At 52.0% G+C, this 11,648-nt stretch overlaps 1 protein-coding gene across 1 annotated transcript in view; it reads left to right on the forward strand.

The window, feature by feature from the left end:
• KCNK12 (potassium two pore domain channel subfamily K member 12) overlaps positions 1-11,098 on the forward strand; it is a 52,258-nt gene extending 41,160 nt beyond the window's left edge. The window contains exon 2 of the mRNA XM_065891561.1: positions 9,826-11,098. Coding sequence (XP_065747633.1) covers positions 9,826-10,727 — 902 coding nt within the window. The 3' untranslated portion in view covers positions 10,728-11,098. The remainder of the gene's footprint in view (positions 1-9,825) is intronic.
• Positions 11,099-11,648: the final 550 nt, after the last annotated feature.

Raw genomic sequence — 11,648 nt, forward strand, 5'->3', positions numbered from 1 at the left:
TGCAGGAGGGGAGACTCCCTGAGTGTATCTTCTGCAGCTTGATGTTTCCAGGGTTTGTAAGTCTCTGCAAGGCCAGACACGTTGCTGGATGCTAGGCCCAGATGATGGAGAAGCTTCCTGCAGTGTCAGGTGACACTCTCACAGCCACAGTGCTCCTGCAAGTTCAGCCTGAGTACAACGTGGATAGGAGGGTCTCCCAGCCTTGTCCTTCTCCTTCTGCCACAGGTTCATCCACTCCATCGGCAAGAGTTACTAAACGTCTGTGGGCTAGACGCCAAACTGCACGTGGGAACCAGCCAGGCTGAACCCAGCCCCTTACCCTGGCCCTGTGCACGGCGCTCTCCCAGCAGGGCACACCTTTCTCAAGCCCAGGCCTCTACTTCCTCCCTCTCGAAATCCCATCCACCCTACAAGACTGAACACAGATACCTCTTCCTCCATAAGACTCTCCCAGCCACTGCACCAGGAGAGCATCAGCCCTGCTTCTGACCTAAGCTGGTCTGGGGACTAATTTAAATTTCCCAGGCGATTCCATTATGGAGCCAGAGTTAAGAACTGCTGCTCCAACCAAAAGCAACCTATGTCTCTTTCCTCCGAACTCTTGTGCATTTAACTTTCTCCCTTATCACGTCGCAAGCTCCCTCCTCTAGTTTCACACCTGGGCTCTGCCACTTGCTTGCTCTGTGATCTGGGCAAGTTATTTAACCTAAGTTATTTGACTCAGTTTGCTAATCTCACAAATGGGAATGATAATAGTCCCCATTGTAGTTCATCAAATCTAAGACACCATCAATTATAAATGTACCAATAACGTGTACCATTGAGAATTTAGGATGCTGCCAAATAAACTATGTCAAGTCATTGACCGTAAGATGCATCCTGATTTCAGGGCTGTTAAAATTTCAGGAAAAAGGCCATGACTTAGAATGAATGCTACCCAGTGCCTCACAGAGCTGTGAGGACGGAATATGCATTGATACACGTGAAGCTTTGGCACAGTGCCCGGAAATAGTGAGGGCCCAACACGTTTCAGCTATTATTATCCCTTCCGCGTTTCCATTCGTCACTAAAGTTCTTCCAGTCTTCCTTTCATTCCCAGCCCTCCCAAAAGGTTTGGCCAGCCTACTCAGTTGTCCTCCTCAGGCGAGGGACTTGGAGAAGGATGACACGGGCAGCCTTGAGGTTCCAGGCCTGGGGCTCCAGTCCCAGGGAAGTGTCTCCTCTCAAGCGTCCAGCCCTCCTCCACGGAACGTGGCCAGGAGCTTCCCTCCTTCTCCCCAAGAGTCCGTGTCTCAGCTCCAACCACAGAGCAGCCTGATGGCAGCCCCACCCTCTGACCACAGCCCACTCCACATCTCCCACTGTTCCCTGTTTGGAGAGGGAGAGGCGCTGGAAGACCAGGCTGCTGGTCTGGCCTCGGGTGGGCAAGGCCCAGTTCTGTGTGACCTTTAGGCTCCTTGACTGTTAAAGTGAGCCTGTTATCCCTCCTCCAGCCAGTCAGGAAGGATGCCGGGAGAGGGGGATGTTAGGAGACGCCCCCCAAAGTAGTGTGCCCAGCAGACAAGTAGGGCCATGGGTAGGGCTGCCAGATTTAGCAGATAAAAATACAGGACTCTCAGTCAAATATGAATTTCAGAAAAACAACGAAGCATTTTTTAGTGTAAATATGGCCCGTGCAATGTTTGGGATGTACTTACATTAAAAAGTGATTTGTTTATCTGAAATTCGTATTTATTTGGGAGTCCTGTATTTTATCTGTGAGTCCTAATGGGTCCTTTCCCCTCCTCTGCCCACCAACCCCACACCTCAGCTTTCTCACTCTCCCTGACATTTAACTCTCACCTTTGAGATGTTCTTGAAACTTTTCTTTTCAGTCAACAAAGAACTATCAGTGCCTAATTTATACATGATTCCCTTGCTCACTGTGGAGAATAGAAAGAAGACTTTATTAAGGGCTTATTAATGCGCTAGGCATTATTCTAAGTGGTTTGCACATATCGACCCAGTTGAGTACAAAAATACAAATATTATCATCTCCACTTTACAGATAAGAAAAATGAGGCACAGAAAGGTCAAGTAATTTGCTCAAAGACACGCAGCTAGGGAGTAGTGGAGCTAAGATTCAAACCTGAGCAGCCCATCTAACCTATAGTTCCAAATAGCCAATATAATTTGGTCCCTACTCCCAACGGGTTCCCAATCTCTCTTCAGGAGACAGGCGCCTGAGGGTAATTAATACTATAAGTCATCTGTGCTTGGTACTCAAAATAAGGTTCACTGACCAGCTGCCGGGGCCTCACCTGGGACCAGGTTAGAAATTTTGAATTGTGAGCCCCACCCCAGAAGCTAACAAGATCCCCAGCTGGGTCCTAGATAATCGAGTTTGAGAATCACTGCTCCAGACAAGTAGAGTGACAGTCTGTTCATTCACTCAGCTGACGTGGCCCAACACCTTCTACATGCCAGGCACTGAAAAGGCATTGCAGTGTTGCAGTGACTTTTTCAAATGTGGGAAATCCTCGAGGATATTTCTAAATGCCTCATCCTTAATTCTTCATGAGGATAGAGTATGGCATTTCCCAAATATTACTCTTTGAAATACTCGAGTCACCTGAGGTGACTAAATACATTCGACGGTCAAATTCGTTTGGGGAACACTGGATAGTGTTAGCATAGCCCTGGTGGTTTCATAAATCCCATTAACACGGTGAGTGCTCTAAAAAGTCCCGCAGTAAACAAACGTGTTTCACTTTACTTAAAATTTCTTTTTCTTCATCATGGGCATTCTCTCCACCTCGCATTAAGTCTACTGTCTCATCTTGAGGAACACCCACTGGCAGGTTGTATTAGAGTTCACAGAGAGGGCTCGCATCAGGAGGTCGACGTTCTACAGATGAAGAAATAGAGGCTCAGAGGAGTTAGAGTGACTTGCTTCGATCACTTGGCTCATAGAGGCTACAACAGCAGTCAAAGCTTTGAGTTCAAGTCTGATACCATTTCCTTGACCCTGGGATGTCTAACCAGGCCCTTAACCATCGGCACCAGCCGGAGTGTGTTTGGTTGCCTGTCACAGAAGGCTTAGGCAGGAAAAGAAATTTATGGGCTCATGTAACTGGAAGTGCAAGGGTAGGTCAGGCAGCCTGCAGTTTGGACAGCTCATTAGGGTTTTCAGGATACTCGGACAGCCTTCTGCAGTGTCAGCTTCGTCTAAGGCTCGCTCCTCATGGCCACAGGTGGCCGCCAACCACTCCTGGGGCCACCTCCTGCTCCCTCCACACCCAGGGCAGCTCTTAAAGGTGAGAAGCATTTAGGGACTTCCCTGGTGGTCCAGTGGTAAAGAATCTGCCTTCCAATGCAGGGGACATCGGTTCGATCCCTGGTCGGGGAACTAAGATCCCACACACCACAGGGCAACTAAGCCCGTGGGCCTGAACTAGAGAGACAGAGAGAAAAAAACCTGCATGCCACAACTAGAGAGGGAGAAGCCCACGCGCTGCAACGAAAGATCTCTCGTGCCTCAATCAACATCCCACGTGCTGCAGCTAAGACCCAATGCAGCCAAAAATAAATAAAATAAATAAGTATTTTTTTGAAAAGTGAGATGCACTTTACCCAGAAACTATCAGAGAAACTCTCCTCTCATCTGATTGGCCTGAATGGGGTCACATGGCCATTCCTGAGCAAGTCTCTGTAGCCGTGAAAATGCCCTGCACTGATTGGCTTAGGCCTATCCATCCTTGAGCCAATCGTGGTAAGGGACTGGATTTTCCTGATTGGCCTAGACTAATGGAGCCCACCCCTGGCAGTTGGGTCAGTTCTCCAAGGGGCCTGGCCGCTACACTTTAGGTTGGGGGGTGGGGTGATGGTTGTTAAGGAGACAGCTGCAATGTCCACAACAAGGGTGTTAGGTCACTTGAAATTTAAACCAACAAATCATCATGATGTATATTTTAAATATCTTACAGTTTTATATGTCAACTGTAACTCAATAAAGCTGAAAAATTTTTTTTAAAGAAATTAAATCAAAATATTTGAAATTGGGCAGATTCCAGCCAGTAGTGCCATCAGGGATACAGCATAATATTGTTTCTTAAAGGAAGGGCTTTAGCCCATTCACATTAGAATCATCAGGGGACATTTGTTAAAATGTAGATTCCTGGGTCCCTCTAAATAAGCCTCTGGAGTGGGACCTGCCTTGGAATCTGCATTTTAATCATGCATCCCAGTTGCTTGGATCAACTCTGGTTTACACCTGCTGTCCTGGGGTAATTATTTGCTCTCAAAAGTATCCCAGATTGGATTATAAATTAGATTTCCCCTCCACCAAGTTGATACTGCGGAGCCAGTGGGAAAAAGTCCCCAAGGTGATGAGCTCAGGCTTCCCATCTGGCGCCGTGGAAAGGGCTTCAGGGTCAGCTCAGCCACTCACAAACGGTAACTCAGCCGAGTATCTTCAGTTCCTTTGGCCCACGTCCTTGCCTGCATTGTTGGGGTTGATGATGCGTCCCTCTCAGGGTGGTTGGAGGGACTGGATGAGGGGACATGCGTCCAGTGTCCAGCACAGAGGCTGCCACCCAGGGCCCGATTCAGACCAGTGCTGGTCTCTCCATCTCACTTCCAGGCTCTCGGAGCTGAACTCCGGAGGCCCTGTCACCGGGGCCTCATTTGCGAAGGCGGCACCAGACAGACTGTGGGAATGAGCTTCACAGCTTTTGTCAAAGTGGCATAATAAAGCCCCCAAGTGTCTGCTCTTTGCAAACTGGGATGGCAGATCAATTGTGGCATAAACAAAATTGAGGCTTGGTGCGAACCCGGGGACAGATGACGCCCGCCTCCGCAGGGTGTGAGTGGGGGAAAGGGGGATTTTCGGGGTGGCAGTGTTTGCCTTTTCTCTGGCTGAAGCTTCAAGGCCCCTCTCCAGAGCCAGCCTGGCTCCCCAGAGCTTAGGGGACTGTTCTTCCACCCTGGGAAGCATCTGGCTAGGCAGCAGCACCGGGCACGGACCCTACTGTCCCCAGCAAGAGGTCCGGCCTCGGCGTTGATGGGGCAGGAGGGTAGACTGTGCCCCCTCCACCCTGCCTCTGGAGCTGAGCCGACATGGGTCTGTAGGAAAGCAAAGGGAAGTGAAGTGGGCACAGGAGCCAGACCTCAGGAATCTGGGCAGTGAGAGGGACACTTGTGTTGGGTGCCCTCTGTGCTGGACAGAGAACCTCCTGACCTGCCTGTCCCCTTCATTCTGGGCAGAGAGTGCCACAGCCAGCCAAGCACTTGGCATCATTTTGGGCCTGGAGTCACAGCCATGAGGACACCTCAGGACAGGTCTGGCCCAGCCCCTGCATGGGGGCAGCAGGGTAAAGCTGTGCCCTGGCCCAGGGCTGAGCCACTGGCAGCAGAGGGGTGGGGAGCCGTGCAAAACCTCTAAGAAGGCAGCCCGGATCCTCTGTGCGGGTGTCTGCCTGGTTTTCCACCACAGCCCTGAGCGCAGCCCGAGGCCTGCCAAACCAGGTCTTCAGTAAGTGTTTGCTGGAAAAAGGAATGAGCGGGTGGATGACGGTGCGCCAGGTGCGTACCTGGTGGTGCTGTTGTGTAGAGGCCCTGGCAAAGGCCACAGCCCTGTGGGGAAGGAGAAGCGTGGGTGGAAAAATAAGTCTCATTCTGGGTTCTGTCATCCAGGGGAGAGGCAGATCCTCAGCAAGAAACCCAGACTCTAAAGGGGGTGCTGGGGTAGAAGCCAGGAGTCCAATCATGGAGGGGTTTGGAGGAATCTGAAGATGCTCCTTGAGAGTGGAGATGGCTTTTGACTCGGGGGTAGGTCAGGCAGGGGCAGTCCTGTCAGGAGCCCAGCGGGCAGATGAGTGCCCTGCCTGGGGGCAACCGGCTGGACTGTGGGCCAGAAGCAGCGGTCCCTTCTGTGCCTCAGGGTTGAGTCTGGTTTGAATTGCCCCGCTGTCTTAACTGTGCCACGGGAAGGGGGATGAGTCCACCTTGGTGAAGACATTAAGGGGGGAGCAGTGGCCCCCCTCCCCAGCAACAGTCAGTGGAGAGTGGACTCTTGGGGACAGGAGTTGTGACTGAGGGTCAGCCACCCTGCCCACGTGAAAGTGCTCTCCCAGCTGCCAGCCCTCTTGTTTTTCTAAGAGGCATGGAGGCCCTGCAGTGCCCTCAGAAGACAGTCTAGGGTGGCAGAGAGAAGGTGGATGTTAGACACCAGCCAACCTGGGTTTCAGGCTCAGCCCCACCATTTCTGGGCTGTGCGGCCATGGCAACTACTTAGCCCCTTGACCCGAGGTCTCCTCATCTGCTAAACAGGGGTGTGCCTCCCTCACAGGTTGTAGAGATGGAGCGAAACGAGACCTGCGGGGCTGGCACTGTGAGTGGCGGGCCTTTGGAACCAGTTTATTGAATGGGCTGGCACGGGAAATGGCTTTGTCTTCATCTATGGTTTTGAAGAATTCTCCCTTGGATTCCTTAACAATGTCTTGGATAGATGCTAGAGTTTTCCAAATAATATGTTTTTAAGTATTACCAGTTTTAAAATTGAGACCCATTCTCAGATGTCCAACCCCATCTAAATCCCATCTTCAAATTCACTTCTAATCAAAGCTCAGCCTCTCCCTCCAGCTCTGGCCTGGCCCCCGGCTCAGGGACCTGCAGTGTGGGAGGGGTCATCTGTTTGTTTCCTCTTGGTCTTACATCACTGGTGCCACTATCATCCTTTCTTAGCTTTTGCTGGTGGCATCACAATGCCCACGGCTAGGACAGACATACCCTTCCGTGAAGCCCATATGGGTCTTTGGAGATTCCCCCCCAATACAGGGACCGCTGCCCTGCACCTTTCCCTGAGTGGGTGGTGCTTCCTGTGACTACATCACATGCTGTCCCCTGCCCTCCGCCCCTCAGGCACCCTTGATCCAGCAGGCAGCCCTCCCGGGCAGCGTCTCTTCAGATGTGGCTGCCGTCTGCAGGGTCTGCTTGACCCGTGTCACTCTCCCCCGTCCTTGGTGCAAGGTGCCCTGGGAGTACAGACTGCTCCCACTGATGCCCTCTTCCTGTCCCTGCCTGTGTGGGCTGCTCCGGTCAGCCTCTGACCCAGAGAACTATCCAGCACAGCGTCAGACTCCAGGAGACACCTCTGGCTCTCCCGAAACCCTCACCATGCTCCACTCCAGTGCGCCTGGGTAAGCTTTCAAGTGTCTGCAGCTCAGCCAGCATCCACTGGGAAATGAGCTGCCAGGCTGCCCTTGCCGCAGCCTGACGTTCTCTTCACCATCACCACCACCACCATCTCTAGACCTGCGGGTGCCACAGTACCCCTCCTACTTCAGGACCGTCTCCCATTATCCCTGGATAATTTCTAACCTTTCTGTACAGCCTGGAATTGGGTAGTAGGGGTTAGTAGTCACCAGACCCATTTTGCTATTTTAATCGATATGACATAGATGTATCTAAAACTTCTCTTTAGAATGAGGGCTGACATATTACACGTCACTCTTAGCTTTAAGACTTTAGCTGAAAATTCTCAAAAATAGGAAAATCCCATTCAGTATCCTCTTAGGCATAGTATTAATATTCCGGGCTCAGGATTTTTCATTTCTTTAGGAATTTAGCCAAGCGATCCCCCTACGAGAGGTGTTGTTTTCCCTTCGTGAGTAGCAGCAGTGCTGTGTATGACGGTCTAAGCACCAGGCTAGAAGCCAGGACACATGTATGGCATCTGTCCCCCACAAGCTGTAGGTCATGTCCCCTCTGCCCCTTCTCCCTCACCTATGCAGCAAGGGGCAGACCAGAATTAAGTTCACAGTTCTAACAGTCTAGGCATTTTGAAGTTTTTATCATGACAGTACAAAAAAATCATAAAACGTACAATTTGAAAGTTATTATACGACAAACACCCATGTAACCACCACCCGGATCAACAGATTTCCAGCACCCCAGAGTCCCCCTGGGTCCCCTTCCAGTCACCACACCCTGCCATCCCCAGAGGAAACCCCAGTTCTGACTTTTATCAAAATTACTTCCTCGATTTCCCTTATAATTTTGCCAGCCAAGTATGCATCCCTAAAAAGACACTGTAGCTTGGTTTTGCCTGGTTTTGAAGTTTATGCAAATGGAATACTTCTTTTGTGTCCAGTTTCTTTTGTTTAACATTCTTTTTGTGAGATTCATTCATGGTGTTGCAAGTAGCAGTGGTTTGTGCTTTTTCCTTGCTGTATAGTATTTCCTTGTATGAACAGACCATGAATTAGGCTGTTGGACACTTGGGTCATCAACCTAGGACTTTCTGTAAACACACACACACAAATACAAACACTCCCACTCCACGTATAGTCATATCGATTCAGAGCTGATTTCTTCATGAATTCAAGAACTTGAGTTTGGCTTTAAAGTACAGTAAAATGCCTCTATTGAGTCCCTGGCTACACTGCTAGTTTGGCATTTTTCACACTCTTACGGCCAAATTCTGAATCTAAGGACATAATCCATCTTCCTCAACAGAGGTATCATGATAAGGTTTTCTCCTCACTTGAGTCATTAAGCATAAGATGAAGACAAGGTCAGGCAATTGGGCATTTCCTCCAAGGAATCTAGAAAATGATTAGCATACAAGTTTAAGGGATCATTCTGAAAAAAACTTTCTCTGGCCTTTTTAGGGAAATGGTAAGCCACACCTTTCCCAGAGCTGGCGCCACCCCACTTAACAGTGCACAGGTAGACCTCCTGACGTCGGGCATGCATTAAACAGGGATGCCCCTGAACTTCTGCTACAGAGGTGTTGACAGGAGCTATTGTGCCACTCAGACAGATGATGCATTTTCTGCTCAGACTCCAGGCAGCAGTGGGCCTGCATGCTAAGGGATTACATCCCCTCCCATAACCAGAGGCAGGCAGCATGGGTCCCAGAAGGACATCACAACCGGCAGCTGGCTGAGAGCTCAGGCTGGAGGAGCAGAGCTGCACTGCCCTGGATGACGGGGGCCGAGCATCCTGGCGGGAAGCCAAGCCTTCTGCAGAGATCAGTTGATGAAGAAGCTCCCTTAAAGACTGTGCTTTGAACGAATGGGTAAATTAAGACTTAACTACAAGAGTCAGAGCACTGAGCAGCTGCCCTGGCACAGAGCAGACCTCTCAGGATAAAAGCCACTCCAGACACCCAGCAGCACAGGACCCAGCGGGCCCAAAACCTTTCCCTTGGCTACAAGTGTGAGCAAGGGTGATGGTGGTCCTTGGGTGAGAAGGAGCTGATGTCCAATGGCAGAGCCACGCTTACTCTCTGAAGGTTGTGGACTCATTCTCAAACAATCCATTTGTCAGTTTCATAAACCCCTTTTCAGAGGCCATCAAATATAGCTACCTGGACTGAACACACCCTACCCGGTCCCCAGCAATCCCATAAAATGAAGCCTTTATGGAAGTCTGTCCTAACAAGGCCCTGGTGTGCCACTGGTACATTAAAAAAACAATTTGAGGGATGGGAGAACAGGTGACACTTGTTCAGTTTGTGGGCATCACAGTAGTTTGCATCTGTGCAGTGGCTTCTGTTTTGTGTTTCCTGATGGGTCCCTCCTAGTGACCATCTTGCCTCACCCGTATTGATTTATAGATCCCCCACCCCAGACGAGGGGCCATGTCTCCTCCATCAGTTTAGGGGTTGCCCAGATTAGGAACCATATCTAGTGCCACCAAGGGAGAGAAATGTCTAAATACCACCTGAGCGATGCCACTCAGCATAGGAGCCATGTCAGCACCTGCACGTGCCTGCCCCGCACAGGGTGGGGACCAGCCGCTCAGCCAGGACCTCGCTGATCCCCGCTCTGGTCTCCACAGGTTTCGGCATGACCACCCCCGCAACGGTGGGCGGGAAGGCCTTCCTTATCGCCTACGGGCTGTTCGGCTGTGCCGGCACCATCCTGTTCTTCAACCTCTTCCTGGAGCGCATCATCTCGCTGCTGGCCTTCATCATGCGCGCCTGCCGGGAGCGCCAGCTGCGCCGCAGCGGCCTGCTGCCCGCCACCTTCCGCCGCGGCTCGGCGCTCTCGGAAGCCGACTGCCTGGCGGGCTGGAAGCCCTCGGTGTACCACGTGCTGCTGATCCTGGGTCTGTTCGCCGTGCTGCTGTCTTGCTGCGCCTCGGCCATGTACACCAGCGTGGAGGGCTGGGACTACGTGGACTCGCTCTACTTCTGCTTCGTCACCTTCAGCACCATCGGCTTCGGGGACCTGGTGAGCAGCCAGCACGCCGCCTACCGGAACCAGGGGCTCTACCGCCTGGGCAACTTCCTCTTCATCCTGCTCGGCGTGTGCTGCATCTACTCGCTCTTCAACGTCATCTCCATCCTCATCAAGCAGGTGCTCAACTGGATGCTGCGCAAGCTGAGCTGCCGCTGCTGCACGCGCTGCTGCCCGGCGCCCGGCGCGCCCCTGGCCCGGCGCAACGCCATCACCCCGGGCTCCCGGCTGCGCCGCCGCCTGGCCGCGCTCGGCGCCGACCCCGCGGCCCGCGACAGCGACGCAGAGGGCCGCCGCCTGTCGGGCGAGCTCATCTCCATGCGCGACCTCACGGCCTCCAACAAGGTGTCGCTGGCGCTGCTGCAGAAGCAGCTGTCCGAAACGGCCAACGGCTACCCGCGCAGCGTGTGCGTCAACACGCGCCAGAACGGCTTCTCGGGCGGCGTGGGCGCGCTGGGCATCATGAACAACCGCCTGGCCGAGACCAGCGCCTCCAGGTAGACGCGTGCCTCTCCGCGCCACGGACCCTCACCAGGCCGGGGTGCAGCCGGGCGGCGTTTGCTTTCCTTCTCTCAGACGCTGGCGCTTTCTTAACCTTTATCCAATAAAATGAAACCAAAAAAAAAAAAAAATTTTTTTTTTTAAAGAAATACTATTTGGCCAGGCCTGATGTTACCAAGGGCAGGTTTTGGGGGAGCCTGTTTTCCTTATGGGCTCCCTCTTGGAGAACTGTGGTCCCCAGCAGATTCTCCTCCAGGGAGAGAAAAAGTGGCACCCCAGACCCTCGCCCGGTGCACACGGCAGTGAGAAGAGTGCCACCCCTGGGTTTTGCAGACTGGCACTAAACCCCGTCTCGATGCACGTAAGCAGCTGGCAACCCCAAAGCATATGGTGCAACTTTTCATGGCTCTGAATTACCTCCGCAGCATTTAGAATCCTGGCCCAGCCCAGCAGCTTCCTTCTGGTCGTCAGAAGTGATATAGTCACAGTTATGACAGGTGGGGATGGGGAGAGCCATATGTTGCCTCCTGATGTATATATATAGTACAGCCGCTACACACAGAGAATGGCGTAGCATTATGCAATGCGATGAAACATAGCACCAACTTGCGGACTGTGGCATTTCCCAGAGATCTGGGAATTGCAGTGGTAAGGGGCTTAGCAGGCCTTTCTCAGCCTGGAGTTAGTCCACTTAGCACAGCGCACAGGGCAACTCCTTTTAAAGAGGGAAAGCCTGGAGTGGCCTGCAGGGCCGGGAGCACTCAGGCTGCAGGAGCCCAGCTCTGCTTCAGCTGGCTGATCTCTGAGGCTCAGGGCACATCTCTGAATCCCCTCAACGCTCCTTCCTTTCACCAGCATCATCCACAGGAATGCTTTTCGTTATTAACCAGGAATGTCTGAGTCTTCTCAGACAAGATTTTT

This window comes from Phocoena phocoena, chromosome 14 (genome assembly GCF_963924675.1).
Source record: "Phocoena phocoena chromosome 14, mPhoPho1.1, whole genome shotgun sequence".
NCBI lineage: Eukaryota > Metazoa > Chordata > Mammalia > Artiodactyla > Phocoenidae > Phocoena > Phocoena phocoena.